The sequence below is a fragment of the Aethalodelphis obliquidens genome, unplaced genomic scaffold (assembly GCF_003676395.1).
Source record: "Aethalodelphis obliquidens isolate GAN/ISIS:26980383/991018 unplaced genomic scaffold, ASM367639v1 scaffold8, whole genome shotgun sequence".
Lineage (NCBI taxonomy): Eukaryota > Metazoa > Chordata > Mammalia > Artiodactyla > Delphinidae > Aethalodelphis > Aethalodelphis obliquidens.
The window spans coordinates 24,748,181-24,773,860 of record NW_020837952.1 but is presented as its reverse complement, the minus strand read 5'-3'; the positions used below and the strand labels follow the sequence as shown (position 1 = coordinate 24,773,860).

General features: G+C 35.4%; 1 protein-coding gene across 4 annotated transcripts in view; it reads right to left on the bottom strand.

Moving 5' to 3' along the window:
- NAV3 (neuron navigator 3) overlaps positions 1-25,680 on the bottom strand; it is a 592,658-nt gene that overhangs the window by 61,500 nt on the left and 505,478 nt on the right. For 2 of the 4 annotated variants that reach the window (XM_027107085.1, XM_027107086.1), the window contains exons 16-22: positions 24,612-25,100; positions 20,641-20,682; positions 19,081-19,241; positions 13,825-14,013; positions 10,864-10,916; positions 5,195-5,218; positions 2,931-3,008 (exon numbers count right to left, since the gene is read on the bottom strand). In XM_027107085.1, the coding sequence (XP_026962886.1) occupies positions 2,931-3,008; positions 5,195-5,218; positions 10,864-10,916; positions 13,825-14,013; positions 19,081-19,241; positions 20,641-20,682; positions 24,612-25,100 (1,036 nt within the window). The remainder of the gene's footprint in view (positions 1-2,930; positions 3,009-5,194; positions 5,219-10,863; positions 10,917-13,824; positions 14,014-19,080; positions 19,242-20,640; positions 20,683-24,611; positions 25,101-25,680) is intronic. The other 2 variants (XM_027107087.1, XM_027107088.1) reach the window with 1 other exon arrangement.

Below are 25,680 nucleotides of genomic sequence, written 5' to 3'. Positions count from 1 at the left end.
CGCATTATGAAGTAAAAAAAAAAAAAAAGAAGAAGAACATACCAAATAGGATATATATTAAGCTCCCATCCACGTGCAAAATGTACTACTAATGATAACACAGATGTGGACAGGGAAGGCTGGAGATATTTGGATAGTTTTTCCAAGACTAGTACTTTTTAAACAAATTTATCAGTTTGGCACCGATTTTTCTAATTTTATGTTTCTTACTTTTTTTTCTTTATCATCCCCTAGGGAGACATTATAGATTTTTTTTTTTTTCCTAATTGTCCCCTTCCTCCATGGCCATTTTAATATCACAGATATGCTGGATACCTGTTTATGTACTCTGTATATATCTGTGCTTTATGCATAAAAAGAGTACTTTAAAAAAAAAAGAGTACTTTTTTTTTCCCACCATAAGAAACACTATTCATGCTTTGACGATCATATCAATGCCCAGCTGAGAATACATAGTCCATAGTCGTGAAAACACAACAGTGAAAATAGTGTGGCATGCATGACTTGAGAGAAGTGGCAGATAGCCAATGGCTGACATCTTTGTAAAATGTTTGGTACCTTTCCAAACAATGGCATCGAGTTGTCCCCCAGGACTGTCCTCCTATGTTAGAACTTGGCTCCTTCTGTGTGCATGTGTGTGTGTGTGTGTGTGTGTGTGTGTGTATGTGTATAAGCCTTTGCAAATGTGTACTGTATATATGTATTCAGGGGTATACAGAAGAACAATGTTGAAAGGAAACACAAGAAATCAATAACCAAGAATGGGAATGGGAATCTCAGAGGGAAAAACGAATATATATCTTTTATTAAACACTTCTTTTAATTTGTTTTTCTTTTTAATACAATATACATGTACATTTGTCACTTGGTGTCTGTGGGAGATTGGTTCCAGGACCAAAATCCATGGATGCTCAAGTCCCACAGTTGGCCCTCTGCATCTGTGAGTTCCACATCCAGGGTTCAACCAACCATGGATTGCGTATGGTTGACCCTTAAACAACATGGGTTTGAACTACGCGGGTCCAGTTATATGCAGATATTTAGAAATGTGTGGATCCACTTACATGCAGATTTTTAAAATATCCATGCATAAGTGGACCTGCACAGTTCAAACACGTGTTGTTCAAGGGTCAACCGTATGACTTTTTAAATGGAGACAGTATAAACATTATTGGGTAAAAGCCCAAATTCCATTATGTATAGCAGCCGTTTATTAATCCAACAACTGATATGTAAGTCCATGCAAGAGACATTTACAAAATAAAACAAAACTCTTGAGTAATCGTTCAAGACATTTATATCTTTACTATCCAGCGCATAGGGTCTGTCATTGAGCCTTCCTCATTGCAGACAAACACAACCCAGTGTGTTCCGGCTTTTACATTGCAATATGTCCTCTGGGCGCAAATTCAGGGATCTAGACAGGAGTGCTTTATACTACTATACATATAGCCTATAGTATAAAATTTACAGTGGCTTCTGAACTATTTAAGAATTATTCTTAGACAAAAAATATGGGTTAAATAATATTGTTCTCTTCCAGTATTGTCTAAACAGTTCTCTAAAACCTGCTATTATTTTAAGAATCCCCTGACAACATCTATAAAAAATAAATATAGCCAATCCCAAATTCATTTGATTCTCCCAAAGTTAAAAAGATAAAGTCAATTCAAAAACAGTGCTAAAATGAATGCATTGTGAGTGAAATGACTTACTTATATACTGTGGAAGGTACTGATTGGCCAAAAAATTCGTTTGGGTTATTGATGGTATGGAAAAACCCAAACAAACTTTTTGCCAACCCAATATATTGCACAATAACTTTTATTCTTAAAATATCTCTTATTTAGGGCTTCCCTGGTGGCGCAGTGGTTGGGGGTCCGCCTGCCGGTGCAGGGAACGCAGGTTCGGGCCCCGGTCCGGGAAGATCCCACATGCCGCGGAGCGGCTGGGCCTGTGAGCCATGGCCGCTGAGCCTGCGCGTCCGGAGCCTGTGCTCCGCAACGGGAGAGGCCACAACAGTGAGAGGCCCGCGTACCGAAAAAAAAAAAAATCTCTTATTTAAATCATACCCAGTGAGCCCACATTTGCTCACTCTTGCTGTGTTAAGCTTTGCTGAGCAGATGGAAGAACTCCACGAAGAGCAGAGTGGTGAGGCAGGAACAGGCTCAAAGCCACCCGGTGGAAGTGAGCAGACTGATGTTGAGTGAAGGTGTCAGGACATATGGCAAAATAGCGGGAGCTTCCTCACCCCTCACTGCTGCTTCTAACACTGTTGTTCCCTAGGGCCAGGCACAATGCCACATGTTCGCCTTTATTTCTGCTCCTACTCTGAGTATACTCCGGGGCACACTGAAGGATCTTCAGTAAATGTTAATATAACTGATGGTTTTTGCCATCATCATTTTTTGCGATCCTCAGCTGCTTTAACTGCTATAAGGAGGCTACCAAGGTTTTTGAGAGAACTCTAGCTCATTTATAATATAGCTAAGAAACCCAAATTTAGAGAATTAACTGGCTGCTTAACTAATTGTCCAATAAATTGTGCTGAAGGAGACAGGGCACAAGAATTTTTTATACTCCACAGTTAATCACTGTCAACCCCTCATTGTCTTGGAGCTGAAGAAAGTCTTACGTATGTGGGGCTGGGCGTTGGTAACAATGAGAAATAAGAAAAGAACTAAGACTTGTAGCTTTTACTAATGTTTCCAACTTTACATGAAACAAAAAGCCACTTTAACGACATTGTGATTCCTCATCAACGTGGATTTACGTTTGATTACCCAGCGTGCAGGAAAGTCCCACTATTTAGTGACCTAAAGTCTGTATAATTTTGGACATTTAAAGTTTGTGAGTCTGTTACTAAAATTATCCCATTTACTATATAAACATCTGTTTTAATATATCAAAAAAAATCAAAAGTGACTTACATTTGCTGAAAGTTGAGATGTGAGAGTGGCAACTTTTTCTTGTGATGCAACAAGCTCTCTCCGTAGTTTATGGATTTGCTGAATGTAATTAAAATAAATCAAATCAATATGCTAGTAGATTTTAACTTAAAACTAAGAATTCAATCCAAAAAAGCCAATACTATAATTAGCTCATCCTACCCCCAGTAAATATACATATATATATTTTCTGGGTCTTTTTATTTTTCTATCCATTTTTTGGTATGTTTATTTTTATTTCCTATACTTTGGCAACTTCTCAGAAGCTGTAGAATATCCTGCAGTCACTGAAAGTTGGCTCCAATTCAACATTTAATGATTCCATATTTGAAAATAATTTTATTGGCTGGAGTTTTAATTCCTAACACGTAGAGAAGCCTTCCCAAGTCTTTGTTATAATGTCCTTTATTCAGTGAGTTACTATGAGCTCTGGGCAGAAATGCTGTTATAGATTATCCATAGTTTCAAAGGGGAAAAATCAGTAATACTGTAAAAATGGCTAGATAAACCACCAACATAAATATGCTAAAATGTTTTCCTGTTTGGTTAGGTCCACACTCAAATAAAAGTGAACCAGAAAAAGATGAGAGTATATATATCATACTTAAAATTTTAATTTAAGCACTTTCCACAGTTTAATCTTCATGTTTCATGTTTCCATGAAATATAGACAGTGATTAGTAAGGTTAAGATATTTATAAGCAACTGAGACTAAGTCTACAAGTATACTTCTGGTCTCAAGGGATTTTAGTTACTTAGGTGCCAAACATTCTACTCTGATGATTCTCATTTCTTCAAAAACAAGTCTTCTATTGTTGTAGTTAGACTTTCAAAACACTACCTTAGTTTGAAAGAGCATTCTTGACACAGTTCATTAACTGTCTTTTTTTTTCCTACCCATTAAATTTTTGTGGAGAAGAAATGGTGGTAAATACTGAAAAAACTCTAAAGAAGAACTAAACTTTAAACTGGAATTAGAGACAGGGGACATTTACATAATTTTAGTAAATGTGATTCCATTTGGCTCCTGTCCTTTAAAAAAAGAGATACACCCAGACCCAAAGAGCATTTGAGCTGCATTCAAATGATGACGACTGCAAATGGTTCCAGAAAGCAGAGAACATCTATTTTATTCTTAAAACAATACAAATTCAAAGAGGCTTTCTCAAATTAAGAGTCTCTATTACATGATCAGATTTCCTTTAAAATAGAATCTAGGAAACCTTAAAGTAATATAAATCATTAAAAAAGAACCATAACCTACTATGGGGCATAAATAATTAAAGGAGAGGTGGATAACTACTAATACGGCAAACAGATGTGGTATTTCTATGCCTTAGTAGCTATACGTATTGCGGTCGATGGTAGAATTTTGCCATGTCCGTGAGATGTAAATAGTTTAGGTTTTTCAAAACCGTATTTACTCTTTGGTCTAGCAATTATAAAGATAAAACTGATATAATTTATACTTTTTCAATTTTTAAAAATACAGCACAAATTTTACTTTAAAAGGCTAATAAAATAAAACTTCAAAGGGAAGAGTTCCTTTGCAGAGGCTGTTACCAATGCATTTTTCTTTGCTCATGGTAAAACCAATCAAATAGTCATTAGCACACCTTGAATAAAGGCCTAATTAAAGTCTCCCTGCTCTCCTTGGCCAGGACAACTCTTATACAAAGGGAAAAAAAAATAATGTTCTCTCCAGGCTGCAATCTGATTTGTACGTGATTGCAATGAAATATTTGTGAAATGTACGTGATTAGAACAATATACTACAGTATACATCAAGTGATTAGAAGCAGCAAAGTCCTGGCACCAAATAATAGATGGGTTGGGATACTGGTAAATTGTGTTGTGGCGGTCTAGTGCCTCAAATTCAATACTTGCCTTAATCCTATGCACTTAGTCTAACAGGCAGTGGGGGAAGAGACTATAATATAATAGACCACACATTCATTCATTCATCCATCAAAGATTTGTAAGTGCTTACTACTAGAGACAACTTATTAGATGTTGAGTTAAGACTCCAAGCTAGAACATGAGAAAAGAGTTTGCTTCTAAAAACTTCATTTCATTTTCTTTTAAGAGGAAATATCCAAGACCATTTATCACTAGCTGGGTCACTTCTATTAGCAGTGTTGGAGAGTTATGGGTTGTATCATAGAGCCCTCTAGTGGTCGAAATACTCATTTCATCATAAATGTAAACAAAAACAGTCAAATGTAAAAATGCTACAAGGTTTTTACCTCTGAATGAGCCTTTTCTTCAGCCTGTAAAAGAAAAAAAGGAAAAAGAATTTAACTATAAATAATTAGTGTCAATTCATTCTATAAGTATAAAAGAATAAAATAATTATACTGTGTATTTAAAATGTTATTTTGGTCTAACATAAGAACATGGTAAAATATATATTATTAAATTAAAACAGTAAAAACAGGAACCTGTAGGACTGCAAATGAATATTTCGTTATATATAAACCTAACGGTATTTTAAAAATATCAGTTATTTGATTTATGGATATGTACTATGTCTTGAAAGCAAAGGATAGAATTAAAAAATGGTGTTACCCTAAGATCCAGACCATAAACAACAAAAAGGTATAAAATTAAACTTTAAAAAATATGAGTGCAGAAAAAAATAATAGAGTAGATCTTATTTTCATACAGATTTTAGGAAATTTATACTCTATGAAATTACAGAGATTTTTAGCCAAGACCTAGGAGTCGGAGTTTTATTCTGTGATATATAGATAATAAAGAATGCCAAATAAGACTAGAGGAAAAATATTGACCTATACTGACAACCACAGAAAATCTGCTGATTAGTTTCTATTTTATTTGCTTTTCTTAATGATCATTAAATAAGTTTATTGGGCTCCAAGTCAGCAAAACATTAAAACCCCCAGTGGTAAGGCAGTGATAAAAGTGGCTGACAAACATCGGCTCCACAGATAATGGAAATGAGCACTGCTGTAGGACCTTGAGGGGTGTTTTGGCCTCAGCTGTAGAAAACTCCTAGCTCTGTTTTTCTTCTTCACGTTGGGCTGCAAAATGCCAGAAAATGAATTATGTGCGCCATTGTATTTGGGAAGCTCCCTCATTCTGGAAAAAGCTGGAGAATGCATAATATTGCTGAACATTACAAGTCTGTTCATTGCCTTGAGCAGATCCAAAGCTGAAAAACAATCTCCTATCTCCTATCTCTCCTTTTGAGACATTTCCTGATTAACTGACACAGAAGTACCTAAACCATTTTTTATCTCTTCTTTTCCTCCAGAAAACATAAACTAAAACAAAGTAAAATAACCCTCAGGATATTTTTTATGCATAAGCATCTCTTTTAAACTGGATTTTTTTCTATCTTATATTTTTATTCTTAAAAAATATGTAGTTATTAATATAGTGGTTAAATGAAGAGCGGTTAACTAGTAGAATCCTAATAGCCTTTATAAGAAAACTGTTTTAAAAACAAATTCTGACATAAAGCTTTAATGTTTTATATCTCAACTTTTTAAAGTGAAGATTCAATATTTTTAAGTTATAATAATTTCAATGTTTCATATAAAGTTTGATTTTTGAATCAGACAGAATGAAGGAATTTTAAGATAAAAATTTCATGGATCAAAAGCTGGAGGTTGTTTGCCTTGAGACATACGGTACGATTAACTTTGACTATTTGGTTTCCCTGGTATTTTGCATATTTACTGCCAGTTTATTCTGTCCAAATCCTGCTTCTAGGCTTGCTAGGATTATACAGAACTGATACTCAGTAAGTAACTTGCATATTGAAAAGAGCATTGTATGCTATTTAAAAAAAATAGTCAAGAAAGACAGTCATCACATTTTTTCATTAAAAAAGCCCTGAATAAGTTACACTAGTTACATGCATAACCATCACATATTAATTCTATATATACTGTACAGAATGACTTTCTCTTTGCTAACTTTTCAGAACTAACTTTTTCTTTAATCTTTGCCTTCTTTCATATCCTGTGGTTAGCAATACTGGGTAGGTGTTACCATAAAGTTGAAGCAATGAGCCAGAATATTAATATTTCTTTCAGTGGGTTAGGCATGGATTGATGACATTATGATGGAATATGATTACTTGCCATTTTTAAATGATGGTTTTGAAGCTGGCCCAATGTCCTCAAGGGTGGTAAACAATATAAAACACCTTGCCTAAATAAAAATATATTAGATGATTCTTTATTCTGTAAGCCATTACTTGGCCATTCATTCATCCTTTCAAACTTACTAATCAAAAAATGTTTACTTTAGTATTAGCTATGTGTTAGGAAATATGCTGAAGGGCTCCACAATAAACTAACATAGCCCTCGCTCGCTCTTATTAAATCAATACAAATTAGATTCCAAGTACAAAACGGGTTCAATACAATTTTTAATATACAGCCACTCAGAAAACATCTATTGCAAGGATCAAAATTTTAAATGTTTAACAGGACTAGACATACAAAGAATAAAAAGAGCCCTGGGTATTAAAACAAAATCACACAGCCTTCCTAGGTTAGCTGTTTTCCCCACTTTTCATACAGGTATGGATACTGAGGAGTATTTCTTTCCTGCAATAAACGCAACAGCACAATAATAACTAACAGTGCAAACTCAGCTTCAGTGTCAGGAAGAGAATTGGTGGAGGCTGGGTCTTGCCTGAATTCACATGCCAACATCGAAAAGGGGCGATGCTGTAAACCTGGAGGAATTTCATTTCCGTGTTGCTAGATATTCCGATTACTTTCAAAAGGAACTGAGAAATTTGAATTTTTAGGTAAAACTCCATATTTTTTCAGTGTTGGCTTAGATTTAAGAACAAACACACAAACTCAAAGTTTGCCAAAGGTAACAGCTTGGCAGGTCAGATTGGCTCTGTGATTTCCAACCAGTGTGTAATCTCCCTGGATCTTTCTGCTCAAAAATTCTGTAAGATGATTTACTCAGCTTTATAACAAGGTACTTTGGAAAATTTTACCAAATTATAATTGGTAGAGACTTCAAGAGTTATATGTGAAGAAACAATCCTTTCAATTGGATTTATTATATTGTAATTTGACAGGTAAATGTTCTTTACAACAAGTCATCTTTGTTAGTTTTTTTTTTTATTTTTATTTTTTTGCGGTACGCAAGCCTCTCACTGTTGTGGCCTCTCCCGTCGCAGAACACAGGCTCTGGACGCGCAGGCTCAGCGGCCATGGCTCACGGGCCCAGCCGCTCCGCGGCATGTGGGATCTTCCCGGACCGGGGCACGAACCCGTGTGCCCTGCATCGGCAGGCGGACTCCCAACCACTGCGCCACCAGGGAAGCCCTAGTTTAATATTTTTAATCAAAACATATACTTCTATTAGTTGCATAAATGATGGTGTTAAAGACTGTTTATATTCATGGTTAGGAAGAGGAGTATATTGCCTCATAATAGCAAATAGTGTCTAGTAGTCTTTTAAAAAAATAATAATCTTTTTCCCCTAAACACTTTAATTTTCTTTTTTTTTTCCACACCGCCTGGCTTGCGGGATTTTAGTTCCCCAACCAGGGATTGAACCCAGGCCTCTGGCGGTGGAAGTGCGGAGTCCTAACCACTGGACCGCCGGCAAGTTCCCTAATTATTTTATGAAGGGATATCAGGCACAACTGTGTTACTTGCACATGGCATAACTTCAAAAGGTGCAAATCACAAAGACTATGATATAAATGGTGCTCCCATGCAGTTTATAATTTTCTGTAATTTATGGTATGTAATGAACCTTATCTTCTCTAACTATTGCAGAAATCCCTTGGGACAGATGGGCTCGGTCTGGCTGCTGTTTGCCAACTTTACGTTGCAGGTACAGTCCAAAGAAATTTAGCAACTTGCCTGATGTCACACAATAACTCCTGATAGAGTCAGGCAAAAATGTAAATCAACTGATCCTTCATCCTGAGTCCTTAAGGAGGCATGAAGAAAAATGATAAATTGACTTTTCACTTCATAGTTTGAAAAGCACTTTCACAGATATCTTTTCATTGCCAATTAACTATCAGTGCATGATAATGGGGGACTGGAGACAGAAATGACTCCTCTATCACCTGCGATTTTTCTCTTTATTACTCCTCCACATATGCATTTATTTTAATTGTCTTACTACAGGCTGTCAGTTCAATTATATAATTTCCATCATTTCCAATAGAACTATTTAAATTTCTTAATTTCCTAATAATATCACCTTCTCATGTGATTTGATCACCTAATCCATTCTTTTCACACTTAACATGAGGGTCTATTTCATCACATAAATATGTGTGTATAGTTTCTTTATTTTCATCTCTGTGCCTATTTCATATTGTACTCTTAATACTTCTCATTTATACTTTCTAATTTATCCTTATTATTTTGACATCTGCTCCTATAAATCTATAATCTTTTAAATGTACCTCCTTTGTTCCCTGTAAACCTGTAATATCTAGTATAGCAGCCACAAGGCACGTGTCTATATAAATTCAAATTACTTAAAATAAAAGATGCACTTCCTTTGTCATACCACACACAATTCAAATACTCAATAGCCACATGTGACTAGTGGTTACTGTATAATCTAGTACAGGTATAGAATAATTTTATTATCACAGAAAGGTCTGTTAGACTCTTGTATACTAATTAGCCATCTGTTTTTCCTCAACCCATGCTCTTTTTCTTCTTGAGTTTTTCTCAGGCTTCATGAAGGTACTGTCTTATCCAAATATTGCTTTTTATATATTTAAAATATGACTGTAATGATGCTGCATCTTTTAATGTTATATAGAGACTTCAATTGCAAGGGTTTAAGTCAGAATATATCTCCCGTCAAGCAGTGGCATTGGCCCAATGGGAGGAACACGACATATTTCTTTGTGTTTTTTCCGATACATTTTTACATTTCTCACTTCTTTATCCGTTTGCCTAAAACAGCAGATTTATCTAAATGCTAACAGTGATTTCATTACTCATAGAATCGACTGGCAATGTTAATCATTAAAAGGAGAAATGATAAGAAAAATATTGCCTCTGCCAATGAGAGTCTGCTCTTGAGTAACACTTTAAAGCAATAAATATAAAAAGAGGGCCATAACATTTGAACTTAATGAAAACGAATGAAAAAATTAGTATTGCCCTTAATGCTTAATTATTCAGTGACAGCTGAGGCTTTGAACTTTTCATGAACCTTTCGATACAGGATTAGGGATTATTCATAGTGCTCAAGACTCAGTGAGATTCATAAACTAAAATATACCCCGCTCTAACCTAGGATGAAGGAAACTTTTCGTAAAACGTAACTGCCTGTAGACTTTTCGAAAATGATGAAATTTTAATAAGTGGACAGAAAACTCATCTTGGCAAAAACAAAATATAATTTCACACATTGGGAAAATACGCTGATACACTGGCATTTCTCTCTTAAGAAATGAAGTTCTTAAAATCACACTCTTTCAGAAGATACAGTTTAAAAAGTCACCAAGGCTTTTACGCTTTTACCCTTTGGTGTGATCTTCTCAAAAAATGAACTTATGAAAGAAAATGGAGAAGATACCATAGAACAATTACCAGTCATGGCTCAGGGAACTGAACAAGGAAAAGGGGTCAGTGTTATAAGATTATGGTGGATCACCATACATGGTTTCCGGGATTCCGAGTCACAGCCCATCGGGTTTTATGAGATTCAGTTTTCTATCCACTCGTTGATTACAATGAGTACATAAAAGTCAAGTGGAAGCACATACAAACGAGCCATAGAAGGGCTGGGAGAGCACCCACCACCTTATCAGTATGCAGGAGCTTAGAGTACACCCTTATTTAATTGCGCGGCTTTTGTGTAAATGCCAACCTATTTAACCATTTGTGTGCTTGGCAAAGGCAAAAGCGTTTTCTTAACAGTCAACACTTACCGTAGAGTAAAGAGAAGAAGTGCTGGAGACCAGTGATAATGAAGAGCCATGAACTGAAGAAAGCAAAAAAGAACAAGAGGTGAAGTAATGAAGTCTGCTCAGAACCACCAGACCTTTACTGAAAAGTGAAGAATAGGTGATTAAGGAAATAAAAATAACATAAGAATCTGAGAACAAGTCTGCTGTCATTTTTTAGAGATCGAAAATGTTGAGCCATGGAAAGGTCCCTAAAGTACCTCCTCCACCACATTACAGAGAAGAACTGACAAGTGCAAGTCCTTCTAGCATGCTTTGCACGTATTGAAAACTAGAGTAAACTCCCACATAATAAATAATCCGAAAATCATGGACACCTAAAGTTGCCATGAAAGTTTAAACTTTAAAAAAACTTTATGTATTTTATTTAATTTCATTTTTATACAACAAAGATCCATTTTCAATTTTTTTCTCCATAAACTTTCAGGGAAACAAGCTCTTCCAACATTATCTGTGATGAGCTGACTATACCCATTCTAATGGAGAAGTATGGTTTCCTTCATAATTTTAGTAACAGAAAGTACTTCTTATTTCAAGGTGGTGTCTCATTGAAATTAAGGATGGAAATTGCATACTGTCTTTTAGGTAGGTGCATCAAAATACCAATCTTAAACAATTAACAGAATGATTTATATTTCTGCAAGTTCAATGTACAATATTAAGCCCAAAAGGTGGATAAAATTGTGCTTAATTATATTTGTAGAAAAGTTCTTCTTCTTTTCATTGTGGGATAATATAAGGTTATTTCTGCTTATTCATTAGTCAAATGCACACAATGTGACAGGCCCTTGCTAGATGCTGGGACTGTAAAATTGAATGCCACAATCCTAGGAGCCCAAAAAGAAGTAGAAAGATAACTAAAAAGATAACTAAAAAGATAATCACAACAGGGTCATATAAATACTATTAAGAGCAATGTTCTGGGTACTACAAAAGCACCTGGGGGTGCTCACAACCTGGTCTGGAGAGGACCAGGAAAACTGTGTAGGATAGAGGCAGTTGGGATGAAAATAAAGGGATGAATTTGAGAGACACCAGGAAGAACCTCTTTAAAACTGATGTGGGTCAAAAGCGGAATAAAGGACGACTCCCAGAGTCCTAGCTTGAGCAAATCACTCTGTGAGGTGTGAAAAATGCTAGTCATCTTTAAACAAAAGCACATTCTTTCAACTTCTAATAACACTGGTGTGAACTTAGACTGTTAGCATGGTACACCAGTAGGAAGGTGGACGATGAATCAGGAGATCCCATTTTTAGCCTTTTTCTGCTGCTTAGGTCTATAACCTTAAAGTTTGTGGCTCAGTTTCCTCATCTTTCACCGTGAGCACCGGGCAGGGAATCAATAAAGTCCCTTACAATTCCTGTCCAACAAGTCCTTGATTTTAGAGCATAATTTAATAATTATAATAATTCAGTATTCAATGTATAGACATCAAAAAGCCATCTCGCCCACTGGGGCTGGCTTTCAACAGTTCAGATTATTTAATTCTCATACATGGAAGGCCAGAATTTCCCAGCATATAAAGAGCATTTGCTCTGTCAATGAGGCACCCTAGAAAGCCATCAGTATGCTTAGCAAATCATTTTTCCAGTATATAAGAGGCCTGTCTGTGAAGAGAGTGATAGAACCATTTCAGAAAGGTGATGACTTTACATTTCAGATTAATTACATTTTGTCTACACTTGAAGCAATCAGCAGACCCTCAGGGTAGAATTCACTACCTGTCATGGTGAATTCAGTGGTTTGGTTAATATCCCAAAAGGCAGTGGCAACTACGGTCAACTGATTTAGTACCAACGTATTAAATAAATGTACAGCGGTGACCTGAAGACCAGGAGTCAATTTTCACAGCTACCTCAATTACAGTCAGAAGATACTTTAAATAGGAAGCTAGGAAGGGGAAAGAGAAGGGAACAGAACTATTCTTGACTCTGTTTTCATCCTTAGAAATTACACATACAGAAATCAGGACTAATAAAGTTACAAAACTAGCTCATGTTCATACCACAGATAAATGGATGACCAGAGGTTTAAACCCTTGGTATGCTTCAAGATCTAGAGTCCCTTTTTTATACAGACTTACTAAGGACTAGGAGAGTAGGGCTGATTACACGTCTGATTTTATTCTAATCTATTTGAACTTCTGCGTTTACCTTTATTTTATCCTTAGCTGATATGCCTTATAATATGTGTGCCACAATTTTCCTGTGTGGGTACTTAAAAATCATTCATTAAATCAAAGAAGAAAATCTCTCAAATGTTATCATCAAGTTTGACATTTGAGGTTATACAGTTTAGAAAATTACATACATTTGAAAATCAATTAAGCCTCTTGAGTTTTTCAAAGAGTTTTTGTTATAAAGTATTCATGTAGAACTTTACAACTACAAAGACGTTTATTAGGTCAGGTGAGAACCTTAACGTAATGGATAAGAAATGTAACTTATAAAGCAAAAAGCAGGCACAATATGAATTCTAAAATAATATGATAATAAAAACTAACACCAGAGGGAGTTTCTGAGAATAAAAGTCGGCAGCATGTGGTTGTTTCATAAGAGAATTTGTTCTGGTTTATGTATCTTTTATGGTTTTTAAACTGAGGTGTCAAACGAAACAGTCCCTTGGATACTTGGCACACCAGGGTAAACAGTCTCTAAAATTACACAGATTTCTGTATGAGAACACCAGACTTACTCTGAACTGCTCTACAGCCAAGTATTAATCGAAACAATTTCTGGCATATTTCCAAATACAGAAAGAAACAGAAGCTAATGCAGACTAAAATTTCTTCAAGCTTCAGGGCTCCCAAGTGAGAGTTATACTTATTTACTTTGTTGAGGGAATCTTTGTCATGTGAGTGATGTGATAGTTCTCATGTCTGAGTTAACTAAAGTAACTTCATCTTTATTTCCCCCGATGCCTACCTTCTTCCATGCTGTCCCTGAATGAGCCTGAATGGCTGATGGCCCGTGGCCTCTCCTCCAGAGATGTGGCACTCCCACAAAGCTGGGAGTCGTCGTAGAGATCGAAGGATGAGTCTTGGGCTGGGATGCTGTTGGAGCGCATCATGCTGGGCCCAGGGAGGTTAAATTGAGACAGATTTGTCGGGCTCACTGAAAAACAAAGCACACACAGCCTATTATTCTGGGATGTCTGCCTCTGAAATTTTCAATAGCAGTTACAGTGGAGTCCTCTTTTTTTCTAGCACTTTCATGGCAAGCAGTATGTCAATTTTTAAAGCAGTATTAAACAAAACCATTGAGTCACCTCTATTGTATTTTGCTAGAAATAACATGGTATTTCCTGCTGCCCATTATGAAGAAAAGATTGTGTTCCTAGAAGCTGCACATTTCTTTTTAGAGAAAAATAGATCACTTTAATGGGGAAAGCAAAAATAGAAAAGAATATAAAATACAAGAAATTTAAATTTCCCAGGAAGAAACGTTTGAAGCTTCCAACCAAAGACTTTCAGTCATTTTGAGTTCTAAATTTTTGTCAGTTCATAATCAGTACCATCATTATTATCAAAGTTAGGTTATAATAGAGGCAAATAAAAATGAAATATAATCTAATGTACGTGGTATCCATAGCTCATCGTGAGGTTTATCACATAAAGCTACTTTCCACTGTGCCTAAGATGAGAATGTCACAGTGAGACTGTCAAAAGTCATAAACTTGTTTTTCGAAAGCAGTACCTTAAGTCTGTAATTTGGAATATGAATTTATTACCTAGTGCTTATTGCCAAATAGTTCTAATGACACTCAACTTTTTAGGCCAACTGATAATCATCAATTTAAAGAAAGATGTGGTTGACTGAATATGCTATTTTTTTCTGTGACACAGAGACTACATTTCTTAATGTAATTACTGGATCTCAGAACAAACTAAAATAGGAGGAGTACATACTATGAGATAACTTAAGGAGATTATCTCCTATTTGCCAGGCACTATGCTGGATATTTTACAGGTATTAATGAATCAATACACAGAACAACTCTGATACAGCTAGCTATGAATTACAGTAAAAAAAGACCAAGAAAAGAAATAAAAAGCCTAAGAACTGTACCTATGTGTGCATATGTGACACATAATAAAGAAAGAAAGAAACGGGGGATTTGCAAAGTCCCCAATCCATTGGAAGGAGGGAAGAAAGGATGGAAAGAAGGAAAGAAAGAAAAGAAGAGAGAGCGAGAGAGTAAGAGAGAGAGATCTTTCAGGCACATTCCTTCAGTCAGCAGTGACAATCAATCTGATTGCTGAGGACAGCCAAAAGATACTCCAAAGGACATTCTAGACTTGAATGTTTATGTTTAAGGTACCTGGATTGGGGTAAATCAGACTCTTCTAGGTCCACAGTATGAATTGACTTTTTGCTAAATAAATGAAGTATTCAACGCAAAGAAGTACATCATTTTAATACATGTATATAGAGGTTAGAAAGACATTTCATTCATTGTTTGGCTTTGCATAATTCTTACAGAATGGTTGCAGAGATATCCAAGTAAGTATCCTTCTATAATTTTAAAACATAACACTTAGCTCATTCAAAGTGAAATAGTAATGAGGATTAGGGTAGATTTTAAAAGGAATCGTTTGTATTTATAAGCACTTCTGATAGCTTCTCCATTGGAACTATATTCATTTTATTTAAGAATGTTCAATTAAGTTAAAATCTATGACGGGTTTGCTTTTTTGTTATTGTGGTTGAATAGAGAGATAAATATGGCAAGATCCCTGGCTTCAAGAGTGACCTCTAGGGGAGGTGACTGAAAGGTAGAGAAATTAATAACATAGAACAGACTGAGAAAAGTTATGCAATAGAAGACAAAAGTATGACAGACAGAGAATTTTTGTAATGGGACACAAATTAGTACAGGGCTTCTAGTGGTGGCTTTGCTTTCCATTTGCTTTAGGCAAATACCTCCATTTCTACCCTTCAGTTTCTTCATGAATTAAAAAATAAAAATGGCAGAATAAATGGCCTCTAAGACCCATTCAAAGCCAGGAGAAGACATGTAAACATTTCTAATAGGACAGATATAGGTGTGACTATGTATTAGGGAAAAGAGGACTACTGACTTTGTCTTAAGCTATATATCATACCAAAGCCACTGTTTTTATTAAATTATATGTTTATTTGTAATGATTTGAGGAGAATAGGAACTGACAGAAATATGGAGTGGGTTTTTAAATACCTCCAGGTTGCCCCCTGACTTTGCTGCCACATCTAGACACATCAGTTAGTGAGTTTATGATGTTGTTTTAATAAGAGTTGTCATATGTAACTTAATTTTAATTTATTTTGTGGAATTTGGGAATATAACTGGGAACTAGGTGGAGATTCAAGAAATGTTTATTTGATCATTTAAAGAACTTCAAAAGTGTGATATATCTAGATTTAGGTAGTTTCTGTCATTGGTGGGTTTAGAGGAGAAGCTAGAGCTGTCGTTAGAATTTACATAATAGATGCACGATTGAACCAGATGTAGGTCTCTTCCAACTCTGAGATTCTATTCTTCCATAAGTATAGAAGAAAGGGCTTAATTCTGAATGGCTTGAAGGGTGAATACGGAGAGGGGAGTAGAAGGACATTCGAGGTAGAGGGACCTTTGGGAGTAAAGCAAAGAAACTTCCTATACAAAGGGGTTTAAACATCACTCTGTATGCAGAAGGGTCCATCAAATATACAGAATTTGAAAGTGGCAGGTTGATAATAATGCTTCTACATGGTAACCCTTGAGGCAAGGTGAAAAATGAATCTGAGCAATTATCATCACTCGTGGGACTATGACAATGAGTCTCACTAGGTTATGGGATGCCTCACAAGGGCTGTGACCAATAGTAAATGAAACTGCACCCAATAATTTATTATTTTTTATATAAATATATTCTGTTATGCTTTCTTGGGTAGGAATGGTTTCTAACATAGCTATCATGCCAGAAACTATATACAAATCAGAGTTTACTTTGGCAGTAGCTCACAGTAGTCTACTAATAATGACATAATAGTAGTGATCTTAAATTTTAAATGTTTGTTATATATATGGATTTTTACAGTAATATTTCTAAAAATTTTATGTATTAACATATTTTTAATGGGTAAGGATAAAAAAAACATGGATACTGCAACTCTTGAATGTTAGTAATAATCACTTATCTTACTGATCATTCAGAAAAAATAATGATCAAATTGAAAACAAGTGATGACCAAAGTAAAATGTAGGACAATGCTATCCATATTCAAATTAAAGAGCTATATTTGATATATTTTTAAAATTTAATAATAAAGTAACTCTTATTTATGACTGCATTTTAATAGTATCTACTTTCTTGCCTAATAATTATAAGTTCCAGTGATCTGGAAATACAACCCAAATTCTCTAAAAGTTATTTTCATGATTTTAAAATTAGTCATCATTTTCTCTTGTAAAAAAACACAACAGAAGCCTGATTTGAATCCACATATGCTTATAAAATACGGCTAGGCACATGAGAGTGTGTTGACATGTATGGGAAGATCTTTCTTCATAAGTCCCACTGGGTGAAAATGTTGAGAGATTTGAGTAGAGGCAGTAAAATCAATTTGAAATCTACTGCAATTGTCTCTGACAGTGTAAGACATCTCTTTCCAATAAACATGATGATGTAGCAGAGTCCACCAAGTCTGATAATCTCCTATGTCTTTGCACACATTAGTCATGCCTCACAATATAACCTAGGTATTATGAACCCATTCAACAGATGAGAAGGTTGAGGCTAAATGACTTGCTAAGATCAGACATAGTAAGTAGTGAGTTTTTTTTCTTCTCAAAGAAAGATGGACTAGATAGAGTCAGAATAACAACAATGGGAAAACAATGGAGTGGGGATTCAAATACTCAAATTAATGTCAAGTAATGAAAAGACTGACAGGAGACATGAGATACCCAGCAAACTTAGCAAACTAGGTGACATGGGTTTGATTCCAATGTTGTATAAAATTAGATTTTGTTTCATATACCTATGACTCTATAAAAACATTTTTATTTCATTTTTTGAAGTCAAAGTTTTAAGCTTCCTGCTGTGTTTTACAACTACAACTCAAAGTAAAAGTTATACCATTCTTTGCCATTATGAGGCAAAGAAGTCTCATCATTGTGCAGGTTTAGCAACAAAAACTTGGTGTTTGATAGACATTCATTAGTGCATGTGGAACCATGACCAAAATAATTGTGTTTTTCATTGCCAAAAGCTCTATTCTGTATAGCAGGAATAGTTACAATAGAAGAGAAATAGCTTTGACTATCCCTACAGGGCGGAAAGTTGAAAAGCCCAAATTATTAAAGAATTTGGACAATCTGTTGGTCTATCATTACAAAAAAACTTCTCAAGTGAAAAGAGAAAAAAAATGACACTATTTTATATGTGACTTTATAGAAAAGAAATCTATTTTTAAAAGCATTGGATCTATTAAATGATAACTGTCATGTTTAGACTTTATTTCGTCACTTTCCCTGTGTTTTCTATGACATTTACACAAATGATTTTATATTTCATACAAATTATGCTAAACACAAAGTAATCCAATGGCTCAAATAGTCATTTCTTTTCAGTGCATTTATCCAAAAATGTTCACAGGGTATTATCTTAATAGGAATTCTCATATGCATTTTAAGGAGAGTTTTAACTTTAAAATGATCAAAGAAGTGATCGTGGAGTCATGGAATCACATATTTTTCTTCTTCCTAATTATTTCTATTTTCTACAAAAAGATAATTCATTTTCTTATAAGGATTAAAAAAAATTAAACAGAAAATAAGGAGGTGTTTTACTGGTTTTTAAGAGGACTCTGAGAAAACCCCTAGACTTAAAGTCAGGTGTTCTGGCATCAATTACTGCCTCTGCCTCTTACAAGGGGTGAGCCTTTTTTTTTTTTTTAAGTCAAATAATCTCTTTTTGCCTCTGGATCTTAGACTATAAAATAACAACAGTATTACCTATGTCAACTTGTTGTCATGAGCAATAAACTGCATAATGTTTGGAAATTATTTTGTGGACAGTAAGCATACAAATAAAAGGTACTGTGAAGGTGTCTTTAACTCCTCTTTAAATGAACCATTCTTATGGAGAGATGCCAGGGCTCCTGGGAGAGTATGTGGTGAAAGGAACAAGATGAAACTGATGTTTTAGAATATTTTACCCAAGTTGGAAAAGTGGTATTTTCCCGTTGCAGAAGATGACATGGCAGAAGGGGAGACCAGGGGCGACTGATTGCCAGTGTCCTGCAGCCCTCCAGTAGAATGGGAGCGTAACCACTCTTTGCCCTCTTCTTGGTTGGCCTGCCGAGATGACGGAGTATATCTGCAAAACAGCACAGCTAAGACACTTCAGCACATCTGCAAGGGCAAGGCAATATTGAGACGAGAAAACAATTGAGAGGAGCTTACTAGTCAGACTGAGCAACATTCTCAAACAGATTGAATCTAATTATAATTGCTTAGTTCTTCCAGATGATTTGACACCATCTGTTTGAATCTCACAGGAAAAAAAATAAAGGATTTTGAAAAGAAAATTATGCTTCTGTGAGATATGTAGTTGAAAATCATAAGCAGTGAGCAGACAGCCAGGTTAACTGAGAAGGGCTCAAAAGCACAGTGTTTAGAAGGATATGAAGAGGGTGAAAAACAGACTAAATATGGTGGACAGTAGTAGGCCAGAAGCCAAGGGAATTGCAGTGATGCTCACAGGAAGACATAGGAAATAGAACACAAATTGACAGATCATTTAAAAAAAAAAAAGGAAAAACACTTTTTTGGTTAAAATGCCACTTGACACCATGTCTGGATCTATTTTTAAAAAATGGAGAGAGAAATGGGCTTCCTTTATTGGAAAATAAATTTCTGGAATGAAATCTTAGAATGGAATAATTGCAAGCTGTTTGCTCTTGCTAAGAAAGTGGAGAGGAGGAGGATAACAGAGAGAGACCTATTTGGCCAGAATTCACTTTTACCAGAGTAAGTCAATTCTTAGTACCAAAGAGCAGTTGACTTATGTTCATATAGTGTTATATCTCTATTCATAGTTCCTTCCATATCTTCTCATCAGATAAAAGTGTACAGTAAAGGATGGCCATGCATTAAATTTTCATTTTATTTTTTATGAGGAACTGAATAATTATTTTGATATTATGATGTAATACTAGACTAATTCATGCCTATATTGATCTGATAAATACCAGCACTCCTGAAAAATAGAAAATAAAGTTCTTCTGAGTTTTTACCAAAAGGCTTCTTTAAAAATTATACTTTAATTACAGTATTTGTCATCTGACGATGAAAATATGTTTTCTTTGATTCAAATTAGAGCATCCTTCAACTTTTCAACATTCACTGGCCACATCTGTAGACTATATGGGGCGAGGTTTTACAAGCGTATGCCTCCAAGATGCAAATGTTAGGAAAATTAAAATTTTGTTTTAATTTTCAGAAGTGAGTTCTGAATTCAACTAAAAGTTGCTGCCCCCCAAATAATGGCTTTTACATTAGATTTAATTTACTGAGTTTTGGCCTCTAACAAAATCTCTACCTGAGGGCCATCTCATCAACTCCTCAGGCCAGAGAAAACATCAGGATTAAAAGTGATTTCATCCTCAATGTCAGGTGCTTCTTCGCAAACAAAAAAAGAAAGAGGTAAGGAGACAGTACAAAAAGTTTACGTAACAACAGAGAAAGGCAGCAATTGTGCTGAGAGAAATATATACCTTAGTCCCTTTTTGGGTAGTGTATTTCTGTCAAGCTGCATGCTGTTAAAACAAAGAAAACCCCTAAGGACATAATGTAAACAAAACTTCGAAATTACACATCCAACATAAATGGTTCTGTTTGAATTACACAAAATAAGTCTTTTTGTAACACATATTTAATGCTTAACTCATTGGAAAAGGCCAACCAAAGGAGACCAGATGTCCATTGTTGTGACACCTTCGATGATAATTTAGTGACAGGACTATGAGAAGATAGATTATATGTTAACATAATTCTTCTCTAGATTGTATTTACCTAGTCCTGTGGTAGTTTTTCCTTCCCCATGCAAATAACTAGACTTCTGCTATGATTTCACATGCAGGAGAATCATAGAGGAGGAAATAAGAAAGATCTTCTCTGCCTAAGTTAAAGTGACAACTTCCAATGGACAGAGAAGATATAAAACACCTTTTAATACTTATTTTTTGTATTTAAACGATCTTTAATAAAAATAAAGGCAGATGTAATCCCACTTACACATCAGAGAGGAAAAATAATACATAATATCTGCTTGAAATGTAATGTTTCTGGCATCATTTAAATATTTTAAGGAAATTAAATGACGCCACCTTTTAGAAATTATAAATTAGATGTTTAAAAGGCTATAAGTTTTCAGTTTCTATTTTTAAAAATTCCCATTTGGTCTTAGAAGGGGAAGAAAGAATGTGTCTGGAGAAAATGAGAAGTGGCCTTCCTAAAAATAAAGGAAGAGGGTGTCAACAACTAGGTGGGATAAGTCTAGGAATTTCTGTTATAATCTTTGATGTGGCTAAGCAAATAATAAAATTAATTTGAATTTGCAGAATGATACATCTCTTCCATTAGAACCTCAAGTGATCAAAATTAAATACACATGATATGCATAATGGGGATGATACAACATGAATGCAAACACATTGACTTGAAATTTAATCACTCAAAATCAAAGCTAAAATGTTTTCTTCTATGTGTACTCCATTATTTAGCACTGCAATAGAAAGCATCCAAAAGCATCATACAACTTTTACCTTATGTTTTGGGAATGTCCACATAGGGTAATTACTATATTATGTAGAGGCCAGTTCTAGCATACATCGTGACTACAGATGTGTTTTTAATAGTGTAGATAAACCAACAAACAAAAAGGAATCATACTGAACAAATATAAGAGACCTCTAAGTATAAACTACACAATGCTGAAACATTAATACAGTCATAAGCCATTTTAAAGATTATCTCTTTCATGTGTGCAAATTTACTCAATTTTAACATTTCAGAGTACATTGAAAATAGGCATTGTTTTGCCCATGTTATTAATTGTATAAACATTATGTGTTTGTATGATGCAGAGAATTTAATGAAAGAAAGATCAGAAAAAAAATTAAGTTTACCAATATAAGTTAAAACTTTAAGCAGAAATATCTGTTTGAATCTGGATATTAATGATTTTATAATATAGACAGTTTTCTCAAACCCTGAAAAGTCGAAAACTCTTACGCCTGCACAAGTGAAGGAGGAATTTTAACCAACAGTCTGAAGAAGACAGGCACTGTTTCAGTGCACGGTTATAAAGGCAGGGGAGCCAGGTCTGATAGTTAAAAACAAGCCAGAAAATTTAAAATTTGGCTACAATTTTAAATTATTTTTAAGGTTTGGTTTGGTCACAAAAAACAAAATGAACAAAACAAATGTGAACTATTAATAGTTATAACCAAAGGCCACCAATGATCTAGAGCAGTTAGAGGAAAAACTGTTAAAGAATTTGTTTGTTTGTTTATGATATTTTAATGAGGAGAAATTTAGACTAAAATCTGAATGAAAAACTACTTAACAGTACTAGGATAATGAGTATCAATAAAGTCTTCTGAAATCGTAGATAAACAGGTAAGTCATGAACTTACATACATCTCTATTACGTCTTTCTAATTACTCTGTCTTAAATATTACACTTCGGCACATTTTCTCTTAGGCATGGCTCTTTGGTTTCCCTGATGTTCCCAACATTCTGCGGACTTAATTATGATTAAGCCAGGCTCTCTGATAGGATCTAATTTTCTCTTCAAGGGATCGTAAAGTTCTTGGGTGTACTTTCAAGGATTAGAATAAATTGCTATTGCTTGCAAATTTGTTCGCAAGAAAGAAAAGGCACAATTTCTTATATCAAAAATTATTTCAATCTAGTAATCTATTGGAAGAAACTAATTAAATGTTTGTATTATATAATATACCTATGAAGATAATTTTCTTTTCACAGTTTAATATTCATCAATATATTTTACTAAGAATCAAGGGTAGAACATTCATTTATTCAAAATTAATTTATTTATAATTTATTTTAGAAAAATTATTTATCTATTTATAATACATCCATCTGTAAAACTGGTCTATTTCAAAGACTGAAAAAAAGAAAAGATTTGCTTAAAGAGAATATGTAACTATATTTGCCAGTGTATTTCTATAGTGAGACTATATATATATATATATACTGACTTCTGCTAAAATATAGATCAAAGTAAAATATTAACATTGCATTTATGTTGCATAAAACTCATCAATCTTAACATCTGGTTTTATTTGAGGGTTACTTGGTTACAGATAATTACTTGACCACTTTTCTGTATTTTTAATGTATCATCAATGCCAAAGAAGTAGGTTGATGGTTAAACGGTCAACTTGTTGCAGTCATATTCATGATTAAAAACTAATCAGTATCTTGGAGGTTGATTCTGGTTAACAAACAATAACCTATTTGCCGTGTAATTATTTTGAGGTGATATGTCAGCATCAATAATAGACTGAACAAAAGTTTGGGAAAGGTATCAGGCATTTTCAGTGACCAGTGGTGCTTTCACAAATAACTCAGTTAAGATATACAGGGCTTCCCTGGTGGCGCAGTGGTTGAGAGTCCGCCTGCCGATGCAGGGGACACGGGTTCGTGCCCCGGTCCGGGAGGATCCCACATGCCGCAGAGCGGCTGGGCCCGTGAACCATGGCCGCTGAGCCTGCGCGTCCGGAGCCTGTGCTCCACAACGGGAGAGGCCACAACAGTGAGAGGCCCGCGTACCGCAAAAAAAAAAAAAAAAAAAAAGATATACATACAAGACCATATCTGAAAGCTTTAGGTGTGCCAAGAAACAAATAGCATTAAGTTCATCAGGAAAAAAGGGGCAGTTTTAAGACATGTGCCTGAGGGAAACAGTCAGTACCAAAATATCTGAGAAAGGATTTTTTAGGGAAGAGAATCTAGAGCCATTTTGGTCAACAGAGATGCTTTCTGGTAAGTATATTAGGTAAGGCATGCTTCATTAAGGTATTCATTTTAAGTTTAGAAGAAAACAGTAATTCATTAAATCAATGAGAAACACCTTGTAATGTGGTTTATTTTTAAAGGGCCTACTAAAAATGTCACCAGTGTTGTAATTTTCTCTAAGAATTCATATCTGACAACTGATCTTTCTTCCACTTCAACTAGGATTCCCAGTGATTTGCTATTTTTCCATGGAAATACTAATAAAGCCAATTGAACATTTTACTCTGAGCATAATTGTAGAATCCATTTAAATTTGGTCTTTAAAAATGCTTAAATTATCCTAAGGAGCTGTGCTGTCCTGGAGCTCAAGCCAAATCACTAACATGTCTTGAGAAAACATCATTCAATACATAAATACATGCTATGAATTTTATTTAAATTACCTATTGGGTATATATGTATGCATTCATATTAAGAAACTAATTATTCAATTTTTTATGGATCCTTAATGGTTTTTTCCTTCTACAAACTTGGCAATGAGACCAAAGAAAAGGCCCAGCCAGACTCATCAATCTGATGTCCCTCTGCAAAGTGGCACTCCCACTGAAATCAAGGGAATTGAGCGGGGTGTGGGGAGAGGGAGGTACAGTGCAGGGAGGAGGGGGTGAGGACTTCATCGACGCCTCCAGGAGAGCTCACCTTTCTGAGAGAGTAGATCTCACACTACCCGTTCTCATGAGCAGGCTCTGCACCTCGTGAGTGCCTGTGGTCAGTCCAGACAGGGAGCCGTGGTGGCTGAGGGGGAGGTCAATGGACTCAGAGCTCGTATGGAGGCTAGTCATGGACTGGTAACTTGGAGTGTCCTTGCTGCCAGCAGAGGAACTGCTGAGATTGGCAGCCCACACGAGACCACCTGATGTGAAAGAGTGAACCGATGCTGGGCTGGAAGCCAACGAGTGACTTAAGCTTATAACATCTGTAGTTAAGTCTGAGGGTTTATTGAAGAGAGGGCTGCTGCTGCCACTTAGCCCACCAGCACTGCCCATGCTGCCCGTACCAGACGACGGTGATTCCAGACTGCCTTGCCGCGCTAATGTGGTACTAGGACTGGGCATTACAGAGGAGGATTTCACACCCTCAGTATTAGGTGCAGAGGCAGATTTGCCACCTGCCTTGGCACCAAACAACCTAAAAGAAAAACAAATAACAACTTCAGTTGTTCCGAGAAACTAATAACCACATTTAATATTTAGGGTTACAGTACATAGAGCCAAGTGTGCTTTGGTGGACCGAGCTACCGAGCACTTCCTGTCTCTATGTTAATGAACTTGATAAGCTTGAACTTCTAGTGCCAAAAATCTCTCATATCGCCAAAAGGGTAAGTCGGTCCTGGGCTGCCACCCCAGTGGTGGGGGGTCATGGGCCAAACAAAAGTAACTGTAAATCAAACATGAAAGTCCCTGGTTTTCACAATTAAGCGATCATGAGAATCTTTTGCAAAACTTAAATAGTTTGCACGTACTTGCTGCTACCTATTTACAGAACCATTATAATGAAACAACTTCTACGCATTCGGTATATAACATGTAAATTATTTTTCTTTTCTTTTTTTCTTTTCATTTTAAAGTTTATTCAAAATCTAAAAGGAATGCTTAAGGCAAGGTTTAGGGGTTATGTTGTATAGCTGGTGGCCTGATTGACTTTCAGAGAGCATTTGGTTAGAAACGATATTGGACACTGACAGCAACATGTGGGTTTGTCTGTATTT